General features: G+C 46.3%; 1 protein-coding gene across 1 annotated transcript in view; it reads right to left on the bottom strand.

Annotated features, from left to right (window-relative positions):
- Positions 1–2,166: 2,166 nt before the first annotated feature.
- spata5 (spermatogenesis associated 5) overlaps positions 2,167–22,971 on the bottom strand; it is a 536,428-nt gene continuing 515,623 nt past the window's right edge. Inside the window, exon 16 of the mRNA XM_038792393.1 lies at positions 2,167–2,464. Coding sequence (XP_038648321.1) covers positions 2,288–2,464 — 177 coding nt within the window. The 3' untranslated portion in view covers positions 2,167–2,287. The remainder of the gene's footprint in view (positions 2,465–22,971) is intronic.

The following is a 22,971-nucleotide window of genomic DNA, read 5'->3' as shown; positions in this document are numbered from 1 at the left end:
CTTGAGCATTGCTGATTTTAACCTGCCATTGGTGGCCACACTTTAAGCTTTTCTGCCGAAAGCTCTGGAATTCCCTTCCAAAACTAATCCTACACTCTACCTTACTTTCTTCCTTTAAGGCACTCCTTAAAACTAAAGTTTCTTTTTTAGAGACTTGGCTGAGATGTTTGAGTCTGCACTCTTGAGATGAATGTAAAAAAAATCCCATGGTTCATGACCCAACTCAGCATGTTGACACCTTTGTCCAATGTAAGTCCTTCCACTCAGTTAATGTACAGGCAGTTTGTGACCACAACAAGGGTTTTCTTCAAGTCTGTTCAAGTCTACCACAACTTCAAACAGAGGAGTTACCAACTCACTCAGTTTTTTCATCCACCTTTGCATGTCTGTGCTTCGCATCAGCGGGACAAGAGCTACCCTTAGGAACTTGGCTAATAACCCCCTTTAGGATTGCTCAAACTGTGGCAGAGCACAACTAGAACAACAGTCATGTCGTCAGACCATTGACGTTCTAAAAATGTGCTTCAGGTACCTCGGTCACTTAGTTGAAGCTCTGTGGTATGCCTCAGTAAGGACATCCAGAACTGTAGTGTTGTATTGCTGCATGACATTACGCAACTCAAAGATGAAGATGCGATGGCCAGAGCTTCAACCGCTGAGGAGAAGGTCGATGAGGAGAAGTTGGAATATTCTGTCTATTCTGGAAATTCTGAAATGGAGGATTCATAGAATCCATACATGTATGCCAATCTCAGTGTCACTGGCAAGAAAGTCCAACATTGCTTTAACATTCATTTTGAGTTTTGTCGTGTACACACACCAAGACATCTACAAATGAATGAACATATATTCAAAAAGTGCTTAATTATGATATTTACAAATTGAAAAGTGTAACCACAGTGAACCTATTAGAGCTCTAGATGAGAGCGTACCCTGTGCTCACGCACACCACTCCCTTTTAAGTGCCCCCCGTGTTGCCTCGGAGGAGGTGGAGGTCCATACAGCAATGAGGAGCATGGTGGCCAGTTTCATTGTGCAGGCACTCATTGGGGATCTACTTCAGACTGCAGCCTCTGGTTCTTTACATGGGCAGCTGTGGTCACTGAGCTCCGTGAAGCAGACAAGGGTTCTAACGGGGGGCGGGGGGTGACTAGGAAGCTCGATGAAGATGAGTTCTTGGTGCCTACACCCTCCTCGGTAACCTCCTTCTGCCCTGAGATAGCTCTAACATGTGGAGCTGATGGACCCGGCTGCTGACACGCAGCAGTCATTCTAGCAACGACTGTGCCAACACTGCGTCTCTCCGATAAGGGTCTGCAGCACAAATATTCTGTGGATATCAGTGCTCATACTTTGAGCTGGAAGATTTAGGCCACTGAGTGAAGTTTGTACTCTTTCTTGGCCGAGATGCGGCCATTACATCCACTCTGAGTTCTGCTGCATCTGTCTCTCCATGCGATTGGCCAATTTTTCATGGTCAGAACTCATGCCATTGTGGCATGGGACAATTTGTAACTCATGACGGTGATAGACTCTGCCTGTCCCAGTCCTGGAACTCCCACTGCCTCAGGGAACTCCACCAGATGTTCACACACCTGCTTATGATTATCTCAAAAGGTGACCCGTGAGGCTCCACGTTCCTGCCCACTGAAGCGTCATTGTGACTTTCCTCCTTCCTCCAAGAGGAACTGTGCACAGATGTCTCTGACTCTGGGCACATCTTCCTGCGCTCTGATGTGGTGCCTTGTACCCTGAGCCACCGGCTCTACACTCACTGCAGATTTATGATGTACTGGTATCTGTGATGGCTGAGTGTGGGTTAGTCAGATGTGACGCTGCCCCTTTAGGTATCTCTTCCTCCTCCTGATGTCCGGAATATCTGGCGCGGTGGGGATGAGGGAGCAGAACTGGGACTTGTGTGTGACACACGAGGAGTTATTTAGGTATAGTTTTACACTGTGAAAGCATTTTCTGATGTACACCACTGCCTATAGCTATTGTCACGCTGTCCATAGAATAGAACCACATCTCACACTCACCCTCATGCCAATGCCCCCTTGTGCTCAGTGAACTGACGTCATGGCCTCTAGCATTATCACCATGTTCCAACATGCATTTACCACTGCCTTTCTCATCTGCTATAACAAAATGCAAATAAAAACAAAATTCATTTGAAAATGGATCTTTATTGGTGAAAATTAACACTTATGTCGAGAGTCTAAACTTACAATTTCACATCTCATCATAACGAGTTTGAGGTCTTCAGTGAATGAAGCTCATTTTATTCTTATAGATTATGTAGTCCACTTTGCTGTTGATAGTTCTCAAAGAAGTCCATAAGCTTCTTTGGGATTCTTGGAGTGACAATTTCCAATGATTGCTCAAAATGTCGTGTCATAATTATCTTGGCCTGGAGATCTTCTTGCAGAGCCAAGAGAGCTGCTTCTCTGCACAGAGCAGTGATCTGAAAGGGAAAGACAATAAATAATGTTAATAATTTAAAGGAAGATAATTCAAAAAAGAACGCATGAAAATTACATTTTTAAATACTGGAAATAGGTCATTTTGATATATTTTGAAAAAAATTTTTTTTTCTGCCCTCCGCAAAGCATTGATTTACGCACACGTTCCACTGCAATTTTCCGCTTTCTATAATCCCATCTTCGTTGTCTATCCTTCATTTGTGATTTTAGACAATAAATGAAAGCAGGCAACTTCACCATTGAGGACATCACATGTGCCTGAACCAACATTTACATGTGTACCTGCATCAGGGGTCAACAAAGAGCCATTAGAAATGGGAATGCTGGAAAATCTTTCCCCTCACTTGTTCAGGAACACTGAAACCTAAAGTTGCCGGTACGCAAGAGAAGATGGGCAGAATTCTCTGGCCATTAGGATTCTTTGTTCCCGCTTGCAGCACACCGCTGCAGCAAGGATGCAACTAGTAAAGTTGATGAGGGGAGCCAGTGGATGTGGTATATTTGGATTTCCAGAAGGCTTTTGACAAAGGCTTGCATAAGAGATTGGCGTGTAAAATTAAAGCACATGGAATTAGGGGTAGTGAATTGAGATGGATAGAAGACTGGTTGGCACATAGGAAATGAAGAGTAGAAATTAATGGGTCTGTTCCAATTCACAGGCAGTGACTAGTGGGGTACGGCAGGGATCAGTGCTAGGACCCCAGCTATTCACATTGCATATTAATGATTTAGATGAGGGAACAAAACGTAATATCTCCAAATTTGCAGATGACACCAAGCTGGGTGAGAGGGTGAGTCTTGTCCAATGAAGGCAAGCATTCCATATGCTTTCTTGACTACTTGTCCACTTTCAAAGGTCTGTGGACCTGCCCACCTAGATCTCTCTGACTTTCTATATTCCTCAGAGTTTTGCCGTTTATGGTATATTTCCCCTCTATGTTAGACCTACCAAAATGCATTACCTCACATTTGACTGATTAAACTCCATCTGCTATTTCTCTACCCAAGCCTCCAACCTATCTGTGTCCTGCTGTATCCTATGACAATCCTCAACACTATCTGCCACTCCACCAACCTTGGCGTCATCCACGAACTTACTAATCAGACCAGCTACATTTTCCTCCAAATTGTTTATGTGCACTACAAACAACAGAGGCCCCAGCACATTTCCCTGTGGAACACCACTAGTCAGAACCTTCCAATCAGAAAAACACCCTTCTACTGCTACCCTCTGCCTTCTGTGACCGAGCCAGTTCTGTATCCATCTTACCACCTCACCTCTGATCCAATGTGACTTCACTTTTTGTACCAGTCTGCCACGAGGCACCTTGTCAAAGGCTTTACTGAAGTCCATGTAAACAACATCCACCACCCTCCCCTCATCAATCATCTTTGTCACTTCCTCAAAAAACGCGATCAAGTTAGTGAGGCACGACCTCCCCTTCACAAAACCATGCTGCCAATCACTAATGAGTCCATTCCTTTCCAAATGGTTATAAATCCTGCCCCTGAAAATTCTCTCCAATAAATAACTGACTACCGACATGAGGCTCACCAGCCTATAGTTTCCTGGATGATCCCTGCTACCTTTCTTAAACAGCGGTACCACATTAGCTATTCTCCAGTCCTCTGGGACCTCACCTGCAGCCAATGAGGATACAAAGATGTTAATTAAGGCCCCAGCAATTTTCTCCCTTGCTTCCCTCAGCATTCTGGGGTAAATCCCATCCAGCTCAAGAGACTTATCTACTTTAGTGTCTTTTAAAAGACCCAATACCTCCTCCTTTTCAATGTCAACATGACCCAAACTGTCCACACACCCTGCCCAAAAATCATTTCCCAAAAAATCCTTTTCTTTGGTGAACACTGATGTAAAGTACTCATTTAGTACCTTGCCCATTTCCTCTGGCTTAACACATAGATTCCCCCCACTGTCCTTAAATGGTCCAATCCTTTCCCTGGCCACCCTCTTGCTTTTTATGTATGAATAAAAAGCTTTGGGATTCACCTTAATCCTACTTGCCAAGGACTTTTCATGACCCCTCCTAGCCCTCCTACTAACCTGCTTAAGTATGTTCCTACTTTCTTTATACTCGTCAAGGGTTTTGACTGCCCCCACCCTTCTAGACCGTACAAAAGCCTCCTTTTTCTTCTTGACGAGGTTCACAATATCCTTCGTTATCCAAGACTTTTCATACTTCTCATACTTATCCTTCGTTCGCTCAGAAACATGAGTTTCCTGAATCCTAATCAACTTTCGCTTGAAAGACTCCCACATGTTGATTTCTCTCCAACAGCCGCACCAATCCAATTCTTCAATTCCTGTTTAATGTTATCGTAATTTGGTTTTCTCAAGTTCAGCACCTTAATGCGAGCGTTACCCTCATTCCTGCACAAAAGTACCCTCAAACGTACAGAATTGTGGTCACAATACCCAAAATGTTCCCCTACTGAAACCTCACCCACCTGTCCAGGCTCATTCCCCAATACCAGATCCAGAATTGCCCCTTCCCTAGTTGGACTATCCATATATTGCATCAAGAAGCCTTCCTGGATATACGTTACAAACTCTGCCCCATCCAAGCCCCTAGCACTAAGTGAGTCCCAGTCAATATAGGGGAAATTAAAATCCCATACCACAACAACCCTGTTACTTTTGCACCTATCCAAAATCTCTCTACCTATCTGCTCATCTATCTCTTGCTGGCAGTTGGTGGTGGTGGGGGGGGGGGGGGGGGGGGGGGGGGGCTGTCATAAACTCCCAATATTGTGATTGCCCCTTTCCTGTTCCTAAGCTCTACCCAGATTGCCTCATTGTATGAGCCTTCCAAGGTGTCCTCCCTCAGTACGGCTATAATATTCTCCTTAACCAGTAATGCTATTCCCCCACCCCTTTTTACATCCCCATCTATCTCTCCTGAAGCATCTATATCCTCCAACGTTCAGCAGCCAATCCTGCCCTTCCTTTAACCACGTTTCTGTGATAGCCACATCATCATAGTTCCAATTACTAATAAGAGAAGGCAGACTATTATCTGAATGGCCATAAATTAGGAGAGGGGAATGTGCAACGAGACTTGGGTGTTCTCGTACACCAATCACTGAGGATAAGGATGCAGGTATAGCAGGCGGTAAAGAAGACAAATGGCGTCGGCTAACGGAGAATCCCACCCATAGTATCAGTATGTGGGATATATTGAATCAGCGGAGTAAATCACTTGTTCGAACTGTGCATCATAAAAACCAAGTTACAAACCACTAAAATACTCACTAGTTATATGGTACTATTATTAAACAAGTTTCCACCCCTCCCCCCCACCCCCCACATCCCTTCAACCCTGCCACCACCCTCTCCACCCATCCTGAGGGTATGGTTTCATGGATACCTATCCAACTCCAGTCACTCATGCAAGCTGTCATTCTTTCATGTGTGAATCTGGACAATGAGCGACGACAGGCTATTTAACCAGTACAAGCGTTCCTGGCCTAATGTCCTTAAAAATGCACCATTGTCTACATTGCACCTTGTTGCTTGATCTGGCTCAATTTTTAATTCTTTTAACCGGCTGAGACCATCAAGCTGCCTGTTATATTTTGCACTTATTTGGACTGCAAATCTGGTCCAAGAGGTTTGAAACTCTGCTACAGTTTGAATGAGACACTGAGGATATTGGCAGTCTGGTTCAGCTTGGGCGAGTAGCCAGAGAAACATGAACTGGACATTGAGAGCCCTGATTCATCTATCACACATTGCAGGTTATGGACACAATGTTTAAGAATTGAACTAACAGTGGTGCATTTGAATCTTGTTGCAAGATAGTTAGTCGGGGACTATAGTGGCAGATTCTTCATTGCATTTAAGATAATCACTGACATTGTTTTGAATTTCTTTCAGCGAGAGCTTTCAGCAAGATTCGCAATAGGGGAGAATAAGAAGCTGCCGGCAGTAGTAGGATTCCCACAGCAAAATCTCACATGACTGGATCATTCTTTTAAGTCGTCAGTTTCCATTTTTTTATCTGTCAGGTACTAAGACAATGCAGCGCCAGGGAGACCAAATTAAATTGGTGGAAATGAAGAAGTTAATTAAATAACTTCAGAGTACAAAGCAATAAAAACAATTATTGTTCAGGCCCAAAAGTTCCTGTGCACTTCACAAAAATCAATATCTTTTTTACATTGTGTCCAAGCCTAACGTTACGAGCAGTCAATTTTCTGACACCCCATCCATTACATTTTATATATTGCTTTGAATGTACCCTTATGAATGGTGGGCAGCTTTTCCCCGGGGCCGGTACCAATGCTATTAAGAGATGACTGTGAGTGTCGAGGCAACTTCTTTTTTCATTACTGGGAAATAGTATTTCCCGTCATTGACCAAGATCTTCCCATGTTCTACAGCAGCAACCAGTTCGTTGGAATTTCAAGGGATTCACTAGTAGGGGACATACACCGAGTCAGAAATTGGCTTGCAGAGTTCCTGATCTTGGTGTCACAGGTGGAAAGGAGCCATTTCAGCTTTGTGAAGGGAACAGCGGATAGTTAATTCTGAGCCGCGTGATATGTTTTTAGTGGCTAGTTACAAAACACTATGAAGTGGTTACGCACTGCCGTTTCTCTTTCGCTAAATTACATGTTTGAGGGTTTGGACATTCTTTCTGTAACCGTAAGGTCAAATGAATGGAATTGGCACCCTGCTCCAGGATCGCTATCACCTCGGCGACCAGCAGCAGTTGTCAAGAGCAAGCTGATGGCTCCATTTCATTTGTATTCCACTCACTATGAGATGATACTTGGATGGTCACTCAAAAAATATCATCTGATGGAAGTATGCAGCGCAAGGAGATTGTGAGCTCAATCAGCACGGAACATCGATTTGGCACCAGTGCTGCAATTTTGGAGCTCACTGCTCCAGCTATTGTCCTCTCTTAACCGCACATAGCCGATCATATGTTCATCAGCACGAAGGGTCCATCTCCACACCCAATGACACTATTTAAAGGGACCATTAACTACCTTAAAATTAGTTGCTAATTGATTTCTACTGGCTCTTGTGATTGCAGAAGACTTAGTGGTTTCTGGAGTTGTTTAAAGTTTCTTCAGCCGGCTGGGAGAGGTGTAAAACGTGCTGAAGAATAGTGTCCTGACTTCAAGCTCCCAGAGATGGGTTCTGTAGTTTGCTTCCCGCTTGGGTTACAGCAAAGATGGGGCGAATGATCAGAGGCGAGAGAGAGCAGGAAAAGCTGCTGGAAAAGGAGGCGGGAGAGGGCTTTTAGCACCCATAATTATAAGAGCAATTATCGTTCCTGAATTTGCGGGAGGTTTACGATGAAAAAATTCAGGGCCAACCCCTCACCGATTCCGGGACCGGTGAGGGGCTAGCAGCGGTGCCAGTGAAACTCCCGGTTCCTGCGCCGATAAAGGCCGGAGAATGTCCGGGTCGGGGGACGCACATGTGCATGGCTGATGACCTGCAACGGTCGCACCGTACAGTATGATGTCGGCTGTGTGTGGACGCGACCCGCCATCTGTGACCCCATAGGCCTCCCCCTGGCCATCCCACACCAGACCCCCCAGCCCTCACGGAGGCCCCCCCAGCCAGCGGCATGGATCCTGGCTGAGTATGGCGGTGCTGGATACAGTCCGCAGCTGCCATGCTGGGTTCCCAACTGCTGAGACCACACGTGTTCCACGCGGTCAGGAAATCGGCCCATTCAGGGCGGAGCATCATGGGAGGGCCGGCCGATTATGTGCCAATGGCGTTGCAAGGGCGAGCGGTGCGATTACGCCATTTCTGAGGGGGCGGAGTTCGGATGACCAGCGTCAAACCGGCGACGGCTCCAATTTGTGCGTCAGAGTCGATTCTGCACCCGATCGCCAATTACGATATCGGCGTCAGGAAACGGAGAATCCCACCCCACGGTCTCTGCCCTGTTCAGCCATAAATTAGTATTCTTGCTCACACTCTCTTCTGCAACTAATTCCAGCACTTGCTCCAGCCAGAATCATTTTAGAAGTGCAGGTTCACTTTATGTGCTGCTGACGAACTTATAGTGGTGGTGGTGTCAAATAAACTTGAGCCCTCTTCTAAGATCCGCAGCCAGTCAGCAGTGTGTTTTGCACCAGTTGCATGCGGCTTTCATGCAAATCAGTAGGCAGCAGGAAGCTTGAGTGCTGCCTGCAGGGGAAGCAATAGACATTGCTGTACCTACACCCTATCCAATTTCATGGCCATCAATATTCGGTTGTCAAATTGGTGCTCATTCCATCCTGTGTAAAGTCTAAGTCAGCATGAGCTGGATATTTAATCCATTTTTAAAATGTTGAATACATAGAATACCAACTTCCAGGACTTTCATAAGACATTCAACCTTTTGGTCGCATTACAGTATTGGGAAAAATGGCACAATGGGATAGATCTCCACTTTGGGTAATTGTACAAAGTGGGTGAAAGCGAGTCAGCACCCCGATATCTCCCGATTAATATTTCTATATTACTGCACAGTCAAGTCTGCATCAATGTTTCCTGCCTAATATTTTTAATTGACCAATTTAGAGTGTTTCCAACATAACCATCACTGGTATAACACTCTGGTATTATATAGTTCAAGACAAGTTGGGAATGAAATAAATATTCTACTGATAGGTGTTCTTACGGCATTACAAACTCCTTTCATACTTTACTGAAGTCCCACTGACAGGATTCACTGCATATTCTGAGCAGGTGTTAGCAAAGATGAATCGACCTACAGTTCCAGCATTTCTGCCATGATATCAGGATCTTCCTTTCTATCACTAATAAATATATATAGTTAAATACAAGTCATTTTATTTTATAATGGTGGTATTTTCCTGACAACGTAATGATGTCAAAACCAACAGCTTCCTGCTTTTGACAGCTCCATTCCACTATAATTTTGTTGAAACTAGTTGACTATCACAGCCCTCGAAATTCAATAGGATGAAAGAATTTGGTGAAACCTGATGAAAACATTCTTGTGTTATGATGCCCACTCTGTGAGTGAGCATTCATTCCAGAAAGAGATCATGCTGGACTGTTGCCAGATTGCACCGGGCCTGTTCTCCTTTTGGTTTCCAGAGTTCTGTGAGCTGACGCACTTGCATTGCTGCTGCTGACAACAACTGTCACAAAATCTATGGCTGCCTTCTGCTTTTGCTACAGCATTATTTAGTGCTCACAGTCAGGCAGCTTGAACACTCATTGTCTAGATTCAATCAAAAAGAGTGGTCATGTGGGTGGAGGAGGGAGGGAGGGAAGCAAAGAAAAAAGCTTGCACTTATGTAGTGCTTTTCACTACCTCAGAATCTTTACCTTCAATGAAATACTTCTGAAGTGTTGTTATGCCAGAAACGCAGAAGCCAATGTACGGATGGCAAGATCTGACATACAACTATGTAAAAATGACCAGCTCATCTTTGTTAGATGAGGGATGAATGTTGGCCAAGACACTTGGGATTTGGATAGGTTAAGTGAATGGGCTAGGGTCTGGCAGATGGAATACAATGTTGACAAATGTGAGGTTATCCATTTTGGCAGGAATAACAGCAAACGGGATTATTATTTAAACGATAAAATATTAAAGCATGCCGCTGTGCAGAGAGACTTGGGTGTGCTAGTGCATGAGTCACAGAAGGTTGGTTTACAGGTGCAACAGGTGATTAAGAAGGCAAATGGAATTTTGTCCTTCATTGCTAGAGGGGTGGAGTTTAAGACTAGGGAGGTTATGTTGCAATTGTATAAGGTGTTAGTGAGGCCACACCTGGAGTATTGTGTTCAGTTTTGGTCTCCTTACTTGAGAAAGGACGCACTGGCACTGGAGGGTGTGCAGAGGTGAAGGGGTTGGATTATGAGGAGAGGTTGAGTAGACTGGGACTGTACTCATTGGAATTTAGAAGGATGAGGGGGGGATCTTATAGAAACATTTAAAATTATGAAGGGAATAGATAGGATAGATGCGGGCAGGTTGTTTCCACTGGCGGGTGAAAGCAGAACTAGGGGACATAGCCTCAAAATAAGGGGAAGTAGATTTAGGACTGAGTTTAGGAGGAACTTCTTCACCCAAAGGGTTGTGAATCTATGGAATTCCTTGCCCAGTGAAGCAGTTGAGGCTCCTTCATTACATGTTTTTAAGGTAAAGATAGATAGTTTTTTGAAGAATAAAGGGATTAAAGGTTATGGTGTTCGGGCCGGAAAGTGGGGCTGAGTCCACAAAAGATCAGCCATGATCTCATTGAATGGCGGAGCAAGCTCGAGGGGCCAGATGGCCTACTCCTGCTCCTAGTTCTTATGTTCTTATGTTCCATGTCATGGAATTATTATCTCCTCTCTGAGAAAAAAAGGCAGGCCTTTGATTTAACCCAAGATCCAAAAGACAGCATCGTTAACAGTGTCCCCCTCCCTCAGTACTGCATCCCGAGAGTGGAAAGGCAAGGTAATAAAATATTTCTGGCACTTTTGAAATGGCCCCCTAGCATACATCATCATCTCTGAATGAAGAGTAAATTGAGGAGGGAAAGGGAAACAAAGTCTTCATCTCAAATTAGGTGTTAAAAAATAGAACAACTTTTCTTGATTTAGTTTCGTAAGTCTATTTTGGTTGAAGTACGCTGCAATAGAAACAAACATTTGAGTTTCTAGTTTTCAAATCTCACTGTTAGCCACAAATAGATGTAAACTGCAGATAAGCCGACCACAAACAACACCAGAAAACCCGTGTCAATTAAGGGAGATGTTTTTTTTTCAATTCAGCTGTCAACTACATATTGATAAATCTCACTTCTGGAAAGATTCTGTACAACTACACTGACCTCAAATATATTGCTGCTTCTTCATTAAAGGATAAATCCAATTACTGTACAATGTTGGCAAATGGCAGCAGCATTTACTGGGTTGAGCTGGACAATGCTGAACAGAATGTGTGCAAATATTACTTTACTGGAACATAGAATCCTGAGAGAAAGGCAAGCTTTTATCTAGATTAGTCCAGGGCTTCCTACATTCCGACCAGCTGAATACTTCAGGCACTCTGTTGTGTCATCAGTTTTAGCTGTTTATCTACAGTGCACAGAAAGTAATTACAGCCAAATGGCCTCATTTCATGAAGCCAAAATTAATTCACCAATTGCATGGACAGGCAGAGGGGGGAATGAGAGGGGAAACTACTGAAGGGAGGAGGAGGGAACAAGTAAGGGCAGGAAGAACAGGACCAACTCACTGTATTTGGGTAGCACAGTGCTAGCACTGCTGCCTCACTAGCTCCAGGGTCCCAGGTTCAATTCCGGCCTCAGACTGTGCGGAGTTTGCACTTTCTCCCCTTGTCTGCGTGAGTTTCCTCCGGGTGCTCCAGTTTCCTCCCACGGTCCAAAGATGTGCAGGTTAGGTGGATTGGCCATGCTAAATTGCCCCTTAGTGGCCAAAAGGTTAGATCGGGTTACGGGGATAGGGTGGAAACCTGAGCTCGGATAGGGTGCTCTTTCCAGGGGCTGGAGCAGACTCGATGAGCCGAATGGCCTCCTTTTGCATTGTTGATTCTATGATTGATTGATAACATGTCTTTTGCAACTTGCCATCTGCAAAGTTCAAAGTGAAAAAGGATTTTGCAAGGCTGCTGATGACAATGACACACGGAATAGAAAATCAATTAGAATACTTTGTAAGCGTAGATATAATTTCCCCTCCTTTTTTCCCCTCATCAATTTTATCTGCTGAAACCTTGCTGGGATAAATGTGCGCCAATACCTCACCTGAGGAGCCATTTTTCAGGTGTGAGCCAAGATAGCAAGTGTTGGCAAACTATTCAGTTACAGGAGGGGTGTGGGAGTGGGGTGATGCTTCCTCACAGCCACAGAGGCCTAGCCAATTCACCTCTTGTTCCACCAACCAAGGAGGATGAGCTTAAACTGGCACAACCCGACAACCGAACCTGGTGTTTTTCGTTCTGCATTATTCAGTTGTTTCTATTCGTTCTTGGAATGTGGGCATCACTGGCTGGGCCAGCATTTGCAGCCCATCCCTAATTGCCCTTGAACTGAGTAACTGAGTGGTTTGCTAGGCCATTTCAGTGATGGCAGGGGTGGTGGGGTGGGGGGGGGGGGGGGTGCAGTTAAAAGTCATCACTGTGGGGGTCTGGAGTCACATGTAGGCCAGACCGGGTAAGGACAGCAGATTTCTTTCCCTGAAGGACACTGGTAAACCAGATAGGTTTTTACAATGGTTTCATTCCAGATTTTTATTGAATTCAAATTTCACCATCTGTCATGGTGGGTTACCCTCGGCTTCTGGATTACTAGTAAAACTACTTGGCATAACTACAGACAACAGCTGAGTGGCATTTCTAAGGCAGGAGATGTGTTGCAGCTGTGGCATGGGGGAACTGGTGGACATCAGTATGATCCACAGCAATAAGTTTATTCTTTACAAATGTATTGCAACCACATTTACAATAACTGTCAGCATCTTGAAGGACTTTGGGTCAAAGTTGATGAGTTGGAGTCCAGGTTTTGGTCACTTTGATGGATCAGGGAGGGGAAAGTTACCTGAACACTTTGTTCCAGGAGGCAGGCACGCCCTTTAGGCTAGGTTTTGCAGATTTGGCCTATGGCAGGACAGGAGGGTGTGACTACAAATGAGGCATGTATGGGTTTCCAGAAGGTAGCAATGGAAGCATCTCAACCCCTGCAAATGTCCAATAGGAAGAAGGTTTTTACAACTTGAGTGGACGAAATGAAATAGGTGAGCAAGTGGGGGAGAATAATTAGTAAGTTTGCAGGTGACACCAAGATTGGTAGGGTGATTAACAGTGAAGAGGAGGATGGTAGGTTGCAGGAAAATAGAGATGGGTTGGTCAGATGCGCAGAGCAGTGACAGATGGTATTTAACCCTGTTAAGTGCGACGTGGTGCACTTTGGAACAAGAAACAGGAACAAGGGAGTATATAATGAATGGCATGACATTAGGAAGCTCAGAGGAACAGACTGATCTTAGGGTACTTGTTCACAGATCCCTGAAGGCGGAAGGGCAGGTAGTTAAGAAGGCCTTTAACAGTCGTGGCATACAATATAAGAGCAAGAACGTTATGATTGAGTTGTACAAGGAAGGAGGTGATTGCACTGAAGGGGTACAGAGGAGATTCACCAGGATGTTGCCTGGGATGGACCATCTGAGCGATAAGGAGAGAGTGGATAGGCTTGGATTGTTTTTCTTTAGAGCAGGCGAGGCTGAGGGGGGATATGATTGAAGTGCATAAGATTATGAGGGGTTTGGACAGGGTAAACAGAAAGCAGCGGTTCCCCTTGGTTGAGGGGCAAATTACAAGGGGGCATAGCTTTACGGTGGGGGGCAGGAGATTCTGAGGGAGTTAAGAAAATGGATTTTCACTCAGAGAGCGGTGAGAATCTGGAATGCACTGCTTGGAAAGGAAGTGGAATCTGGAAACCTCACAACCTTTAAAAACACTTTGATGAGTACTTGAAACACCGTCACATTTAAGGATATGGGAAAAGTGCTGGTAATTATTGTGAAATTAGGGTAGTTAATGTCGGTGCAGACTCAATGGGCCAAAGGGCCTTTTCTGTGCTGTACGACTCTGTGACTATGACTCTATGTAAGTAGGAACTACAGGGAGAATGCGCAAACTGACCACGACATTGTTGATCAGGGAGCCATTTATGAAGGGGAGAGTAAAGGAATTTATTTTAACCTTCATACAGGTTGGATGAATCAAATTAGCAAAAGTAGCCAGGATAAATTCATAGAGTGTATATTCAGAAACAAGGAAATGGCACAGACTTTCAACAAGTATTTTGCGACTGTCTTGACAGCAGAAGACACATCCTTACAATAGTAGGAAACCAAGATGCAAAGGACAGGGAGGAACTCAAAACAATCACATTCGCTGGAGTAGAAGTAGCAGGAAAACTAATGTCACTAAAGTCTGACAGGTCCCCTGGACCCAATGGCTTGCATCCTGGGGTCTAAAAGGAGGTAGCTGCAGAGAGGTGGATGCATTGGTTATAATCTTCCAAAAATCCAAAATTCCCTGCATTCTGGAAAGGACCAAGCAGATTAGAAAGCAGCAAATGTAACATCACTGTTCAAGAAAGAAGGGAGATAGAAAGCAGGAAACTACAGGCCAGTTACCTTAACACCTGTCATTGGATAAAATGCTAGAATGTAGTTCAGAGGGGGTTCACTAGGTTGATTCCAGAGATGAGGAGTTTGACGTACAAAAAGAGATTGACCAGTTTAGGCCTATACTCTCTAGAGTTTAGAAGAATGAGGGGGAGACCAAATTGAGATAAACAAGATAATTAAAGGTATGGATAAAGTAGACGTGGAGTGGATGTTTCCTCTTGTGGTGCATTCTAGAACGAGAGGTCATAGCATTAGGATAAGAGGTAGCAAATTTAAAACAGAGATGAGGAGAAACTACTTCTCCCAAAGGGTTGTGAATCTGAGGAATTCGCTGCCCAGGAGTGCGGTGGATGCTGGAACAGTGAGTAAATTTAAGGAGAAGTTAGACAGATTTTTAATTGGTAATGGGTTGAAGGGTTATGGAGATTGGGCAGGACGGTGGAGTTAAGGCCAGGGTGTGATCAGCCATGATCGAACGGTGGAGCAGACTCGATGGGCCAAATAGCCTAATTCTGCTCCTGTGTCTTATGTACATAGGAATATTAATGACTTGGATGAAGGGACTGCCAGTATTTCAGCCCAGTTTTCTGTTTGTATAAAGGTAGGTAGGAAAGCGGGTTGTGATGAGGATGCACAGTGTGCAAAGGGATGCAGATTGATTAAGTGATTCAGCCAAAAACTGGCAGATGGAGTATATGAGTCCACTTTGGCAGGAAGAATAGAAAGGCAGAATACCATTTAAATATAGAAAGACTTCAGAATGCTGTAGTACAGAGGGATCTGGCTATCCTTATTCATGAATCAGAAAACATTAGCCTACATGTACAGCAAGTGATTAGCAGGACAAATGGAATGTTATCCTTTATTGCAAGGGGGTGGATTATAAAAGTAGGGAAGTCTTGCTACAGCTGCACAAGGCATTGGTGAGACCACATCTGGAATACTGTGTACAGTTTTGGGCTCTGTACTCAAGGAGGGATAAACATGTATTGCAAGCAATTCAGAGAAGGTTCACTCGGTTGGCTCCAGGGATGAAAGAGTTCTCTTATGAGGAAAGGTTGAACAGGTTGGGCCTATATTCATTGGAGAAGAAAGAAATGAGAAATGATCTTATTGAAACATACAAAAATCTGAAGGGGATTGACAGGAGAGGTATTGGAAGAATGTTGCTTCTCATGGGGGCGGGGTGGGGGCGGGCGGTCCATGACTAGGGGACATAGTTTAAAAATAAAGGCTGGGATTCTCCGCTATCCGGCGGGGCGGGCTGTACCGGCGGCGAGGAGTGGCGTGAAGCACTCCGGCATCAGGCGGCCCGGAAGGTGTGGAATCCTCCGCACCTTCAGGGGCTAGGCCGGCGCTGGTGGAGTTGGTGCCACGCCGACCGGCGCCGAAGGGCCTCTGCCAGCCGGCGCGAGTTGGCGCATGCGCGGGAGCGCCAGCATGTTCCGGCGTGAACCCAGCGCATGCGCAGGGGGTTTCTTCTCCACGCCGGCCATGGCGGACCGTTACAGCGGCTGGCGCGGGGGGAAAGAGTGCCCCCACGGCGCAAGCCCGCCTGCAGATCGGTGGGCCCTGATCACGGGCCAGGCCGCCATGGCCCCCCTCCCCCCCCCCCCCCCCCCCCCCCGAGGCCAGATCTCCCCGCGCCCCCCCGAGGACTCCACAGGCTGCCCACAGAGCCAGGTCCCGCCGGTAAGGACCTTGTTTGATTCACGCCGGCGGGACTGGCCGAAAACAACGGGCGGTCACTCGGCCCATCACGGAGCACAGGATCACCGGGGGGGGGGGCACTGCCAACGGCCCCCGACTGGCGCGATGCAATTCCCACCCCCGCTGGAAAACCGATGCTGGATAATCCGGCAGCCAGCTTCGGTGCGGGATTCACGCCACCCCCCGACGATTCTTCGGCCCGGCGGGGGTTCGGAAAATCCCGTCAAAGGAGCTTCTCATTTAAGATGGACATGAGGAAGAATTTCTTCTCCTCGAATTTCTTTAGTCTTTGGAATTCCCTTCCGCGGACAGCATTGGAGACTATTTTTGAAGCGGAGTTAGGCAGATCTTTGATCGACAAGGGAATGAAGAATTTTCAGAGACAACAGGAAAGTGGAGATAAGGCCACAGGAAAGTGGAGATAAGGCCACAATCAGGCCAACCATGGTTATCTTGTGATTGTATGACCGGGAGTCAAATTAGAGGCCAATGACAGCATGATTAAAGTGTGGTTTATTTCAAAAGCAGGAACCATGGAAAGGGAAAGTCATCTGAAATAAATCCCTCAGAGAATGGGTGCCAATTATCAGCCTCTGATGGTTCAGCAGAGAAGAAGTACCTTCGCTCACTACTATAATTCTAAAAACTCAACTGCATAATCTATGGCCCATCACCCACCACAATAGCTTTTTAGCCACTGATTTGCAGAGCTTCATATTCACCTTTGATGACCATTTCTCCCCAAAATCTTTCCCTGATACAGCCCCATCTTTGTTTCTCAAAATTCAGGGGTTTAAAAGGTGAGATTATCTGGCGTAGAACTGGTTTAGCCATCCATCAGCATATCTGCCTGGAACACATCAGGTTCTACTCGGTCTCACTCATTCCTGCAAAAACTCTCCACTACTCTAAGATCACCCCGCAAAGATAGCCCCTGGTTCTTTTTTCCATTAATAATTGATTCCTTAACCTTCTTGTCCCTTCCCCGTCCTTCACCACCAGCCCCATCCTACACACACACCCACAAACACTTTTAAATGTTCTTTTGGCTGGATTCTCATCCACTACCCTCCTGAATCTTCGGGCTGTATACTCAGCTGCCTGCCGTGGGGTCCCCGATGCGCCTGGGAATTGGCCGTCAGGAAAAATCTGGTGCTGATCTGATCGCGATGCTCCGGCCCCCCTCTGAATGCGGGATTGGGGTTTGCACCCACCCAGCAGCGAAGGAATGTAAATTAATGCAAATGGGTCCTAGGACTCATTTGAATCCACTTAGTGGGCCCAGCACCAGATTCTCTGGGCCCTCGCTATTCTCCAGTCCTCTGGGCCAGAAATCATGTCCCCACGCCGGCATAAAAATGCTGGCGTTTCACTCCCCAGTTTTCTGCAAAAACATGTGGTGGGGCGGGTTGGAGAATCCAGCCCAAGGTCCCCTCGATCGGCCCCGCGCCCCTGCAATGGACCACCCCGATTGCTGCCTGGCCACCCATAAGGCCACCCCCGGTGCTGGATCCCCCCCGCCCCCCCACCAGGGCGGCCGTGGACCGAGACCGCAGCCGCCGCACGAGAGTCCTGACCGGCCATACGTGGTTAGAATCACGCCGTCGGGAACTAGGCCAGGCGGGATCGGAGTTCTCCCTATTTAGGGGACGCTGGTGGGGGGAGGGGCAGGACTGGTCACCCCCGTACTTGGGCCACTCAGAAAATCCAGGGGTGGGGAGGAAGGCTTATTTCCAGTGTGGGGGTGATGGCCGGCCACAGGACTTCGCTATTGGGCCGCCCGCTCAAAACGGTGGTCCGATAGCGGGATTCCATCGTATTCCTCGCCATGCATAAATCTTCTTGGCTAGGGATGCTGAATTACTCACGTGCAATTCGGCTCCAGCAGGAGAATATAGTCTCCCAAGCAGAAAATTTCACCCTTCATCCCATTCAAAAATCTGTGGCTCGTATTCTATCCCGCTTCAATTCCTGTTTGTTCATCGCCCTTATCCTCACAATTTTATATTAGTTCCCTGTCTCCCCAATGCCTTGTGCTGAAATCTTTTGTGGCCTTGCCTTTTCCTATCTCCGCAACCTAAACTATCTGTTCCTCTGATTCTCACCTCTTCTCGCCCCAAGAAGCTGAAAATAGACCAGTGCTCTTTCCTGCTTCTTTAAATTGCAGAAAATAGCAAGGTGCATTACCAGCGGCAGTATTTCCACTGTTGCTACTTTCAGGCACATTGGGGTAAATTATTCCTTTCAGGTTTCAGTGCGCTGGAAGGAGTACCACCACTTACATTACCTTATAAAGCTGGAAAGCAATGCAACTTCATTCAAGCACTCAGATTTCTAGAATAAGATGGTTTCAGTACAATTATACATCTGGCAATCGATCAGAATGCACAGTATCTTAGAGCAGGCAACCTAACATTGGTTCCTGTGATAGTTTTGGAGTTAACAAAATGTTTTTAGAATCAGTGTGTCAAATTATTAAGGCCAAACCAAACTAATGAAGCAGATGTCCAACAGATGTCATAAAAATGAGATGGTCTTTACCAGTGATAACATTTGGATCTCAGGCGATGCAGCAATTAAAGTCAATGGCAACTCAGATTAGTTCTTCTGAACATTGTCTCAACAGCTTCCACTTTTAGCATTCTTGGCCTTCACAGTTTAACTTGAGCATTACTGGACAGAGTGCACTGATTTCCTGCCAGAGAGCCTGATGTAGTGGCTGGTTTTTGAAATGATCACAGTAAGTGCATTCCACACATGAGCAGAAACAAACACATAAGCTCTGCGTACTTCCAAATACACTAAGCGCATCTTGTTGTATTTATTAAATGTGCTGTGGAGAAAATACCATTCAGTGGTTGGACTGGGACCACAAACAGTTCAAACAGCTTTCTTATGGTTCACTAAGTCCTGGATTCCCCATTTGCATTTGCTATGTACTTTGCAACCATTGATAGATGAAAATAACAAAATATAACAAACTTTTTCTCTATTAACTTTGTTCTATCATCAACACAGCCAGAAGATTTGTGAAGCAAGAAAGCGAGGAGAGCTATCAAGCCTCTGACTCCTGTTATAATCAAAGTACACAAGAGCAAAACACAAAGATTATGCAGCGATACAGTGATATGAACAGTTCACTCAGCAACTTTTTTATTTTGCTAATGAGATTTGTATGCAACTGTAAGTAGAAGCTTTGCTAAGTATTAATCAAATTAGCTTTTTCATCAAATGATCCAAAGGAGTCTTTTAACGTTAATTATTTGGTTCCCATATTATGACAAAAGATCGAGAATAAATGTCTTTCTTTTAAGATATATTTTATTCCAAACACAATGAAATATAAACATCAAATAATACCTCAAAATAAACATGCTGCACACAGTTTGTCAATTTTCCTCCCTTTTCACCCCAAACCCCCCCCCCCCCCCCCCCAACTTCCCCCCCTTCCCACTGACAACAAACAAGTCCTCAAACAGGGACAGAAATGACCTCCACCGCATGTAAAGCCCCTCTTCCGGCCCCCTAAGGGTGAACTTAATCTTTTCCAGCCTTAAAAATTCGTACAGATCCCCCAACCATGCCGTGACCCCTGGCGGAGCTGCCAACCTCCAACTCAGTCAAATCTGTCGCCAGGCAATCAGAGACGCAAAGGCCACAACATCGGCCCCCTTCCCTCCAGCAACCCCAGCAAGTCCGACATCCCAAATTCCGCCACTAACGGGCACGGCATCATCTTAACCCCCATTATCTCCGACAAGATCTCGAACACCGCCTTCCGGAAATCATCCAGTTTTGCACACCCCAGAACATATGAGTGTGGTTCGCCGGCCCCCTCCCACATCTCTCGCATATATCCTCCACTCCCAGGAAAGAAAACACTCATACGGGTCCATGTCATATGGATCCTATGCACCACCTTAAACTATATGAGGCTCATCCTCGTAGAAGAGGAGGTCGAGTTGACCTGATGCATTATTTCACTTCAGGCCCCCTGCCCCAGCTTGATCCCCAGCTCTTCCTCCCACCTGCACCCATTCTGACAGCCCCCTCCTCCCACCATCATCTCACCATCTCAATATTTGCCGCCCAATAATAATGCAATAGGTATGGAAGCGCCAGCTGCTCACCCATCTCTCCCTTTGCAAAATGCACTAATCCTCAGTGTCTTGCCTGCCCATACAAATTCAGAAATCACTTCATCCACCCTCTGGTGAAATGCATTGGGAAGGAAAATTGGAAGAGATTGAAAGATAAATAAAAACCTTGGCAAAGGGTTCATTTTCACGGTCTGTACCCTCCCCGCCAACGATAGTGGCAGGGCAGCCCACCCCATCATATCCCCTTTGACCCACCTCTACCAGACCAGTCAGATTCCATTTTTGCATAGTTGCCCTGTCAGGAGCCACCTGAATCTCCCAACACCAAAACCTTATCCTGGCCACCTTGAATGGCAAGACACCAAGATTCACACTTCTCCCCTTGCTGGTTTAGCTCACTCGGCTAAATCGCTGGCTTTTAAAGCAGACCAGCAGCACGGTTCGATTCCCGTACCAGCCTCCCCGGACAGGCGCCGGAATGTGGCGACTAGGGGCTTTTCACAGTAACTTCATTGAAGCCTACTCGTGACAATAAGCGATTTTCATTTCATTTTCATTCACCAGAAAACCTCGTTCTTTCTCACATTAAATTTTCACCCAGAAAATGTGCCAAATTTCCCCATCAAGTCTATAATTTTACTCATACTCTCCAGTGGATTAGCAATGTAAACAATAGATCATCACTGTACAACAACACCCTATGTTCTCTGCCAATCCTCACAATCCCCAACCACTCATTCAAAACTCGGAGTGCAATTGCCAAAGGCTCAATAACCAATGCGAACAACGGGGACAACGGCATCCCTGCCTTGTCCCCTTATGCAATCTAAAATACCCCAAATTCATTACATTTGCCCTCACACTGGCTGTGGGGGATGCACATAATAACTGCAACTCAACCTGATCAAAGGCCTTCTCCGCAGCCATTGATATGATCACCTCTGGAATGCTACTCCGCAACAGGGTCATATCCACATTCAACAATCTGCTGATATTACTTGACAACTGCCACCCCTTAAAAAACCCTGTCTGATCCTCCGAGATCACATCCAGAACACATCCCTCTAACCGCCTCGCCAACAGCTTGGCCAATACCTTCAGGCCCATATTCAATAACGAGAGGGGCCTGTAGGACCCAAACTCCATTGGATCCTTATCCTTCTTTGGGATTAAAGAGATAGCAGTCTGTGCCAGCATAGCCGGCAACACCCCCTCACCAACGATTCATTAAACATACTCAAAAGATGACGTGCCGACTCTGCCAAAAACTGCTTATAGAATTCAACTGGAAAGCCATCCGGCCCCAACGCCTTCCCAGATTGCATCAACCTCTCATACTCCATTATCTCCTGTAACTCCAATGGTGTCTCCAATGCCTGTCGCTTCTCCTCTTCCACCTCCAGAAACACCAACCCATCCAAAGAATGCCCCATATCTTCGTCCTCCATTTAGCCCGCACATATTCCACAGCTACAATCCTTGCCTGGGGATTCTGACCTCCCCCTCTGCTAAGGTTTGCTATCGTCACCTAACCCAATCCTGCCCAAAAATCCGTCCCCTCACTAACCTGGGCCCGTCCAAAATGGCCACCCCTCTATCCTCACCTAAACACAATCCTGATGCCAGCGTGGAAATGGTGGCATTTTACGACCAAATGTTTGGCGTAAAACGGCCACCGATCTTCCGTCTGGGGGCTAGCAGGCAGGCAGCGTACAGCACCCAGCTCTAGCTGCCGATACGGCTGGAAAAATGCCGGGTCCCTGGCCACGCATGCTCATGGTGGTGGTCTGCAGCGGCCGCGTTGTGCAACATGGCGCTTGCCACACACGGACCCGACTTTCCAAATAGTGACCCCCCCCTTCGGCCGGCTCCCCAACAGTGCCCCCAGCCCCTGCCAAAGTGCCCCCTGCCCGTGGGTCGGCTCTCCCCCGACTGTGGAGGTGCTGGACTGAGTCCGCAGTCGCCATGCCGAGTTCCCGACAAATAATAGCGTGAGATACCCACAGGAACTCAGCTGGTCGGGGGCGGAGCATCGGGGGGGAGAGCCTCAGGGAATGTCCTGAGGCCGTCGATACAGCGTGCGACCTACTCCTGGAGTATTCCGCTTTGGAGTTGGTGGAGCATCGCGAAAGCGGCGCCGTCCCCGATTTCGGTGTGAACATTGATTATCCGGCCGATCACCAAACGCGATTTCAGCAGCGGCAACCAGAGAATCCCGCCCCTTGCATGCAACCGATCAGACCATGACAACCACTGGAAGTCCCAAGAATGAATTTCTGAATGAATTAAAGGTAAAACCACTGTGCATGATTTTCAAAAATATAGCCCCTGAGGTTGAGTGCTATCCACACAGACATAGAACATAGAACGATACAGCGCAGTACAGGCCCTTCGGCCCTCGATGTTGCACCGACATGGGAAAAAACTAAAGGCCATCTAACCTACACTATGCCCTTATCATCCATATGCTTATCCAATAAATTTTTTAATGCCCTCAATGTTGGCGAGTTCACTACTGTTGCAG

Source organism: Scyliorhinus canicula, chromosome 3, assembly GCF_902713615.1.
Source record: "Scyliorhinus canicula chromosome 3, sScyCan1.1, whole genome shotgun sequence".
Classification (NCBI taxonomy): domain Eukaryota; kingdom Metazoa; phylum Chordata; class Chondrichthyes; order Carcharhiniformes; family Scyliorhinidae; genus Scyliorhinus; species Scyliorhinus canicula.
Note: the sequence above shows the minus strand (reverse complement) of the source record. Positions and strands in the feature narration are given on the sequence as shown.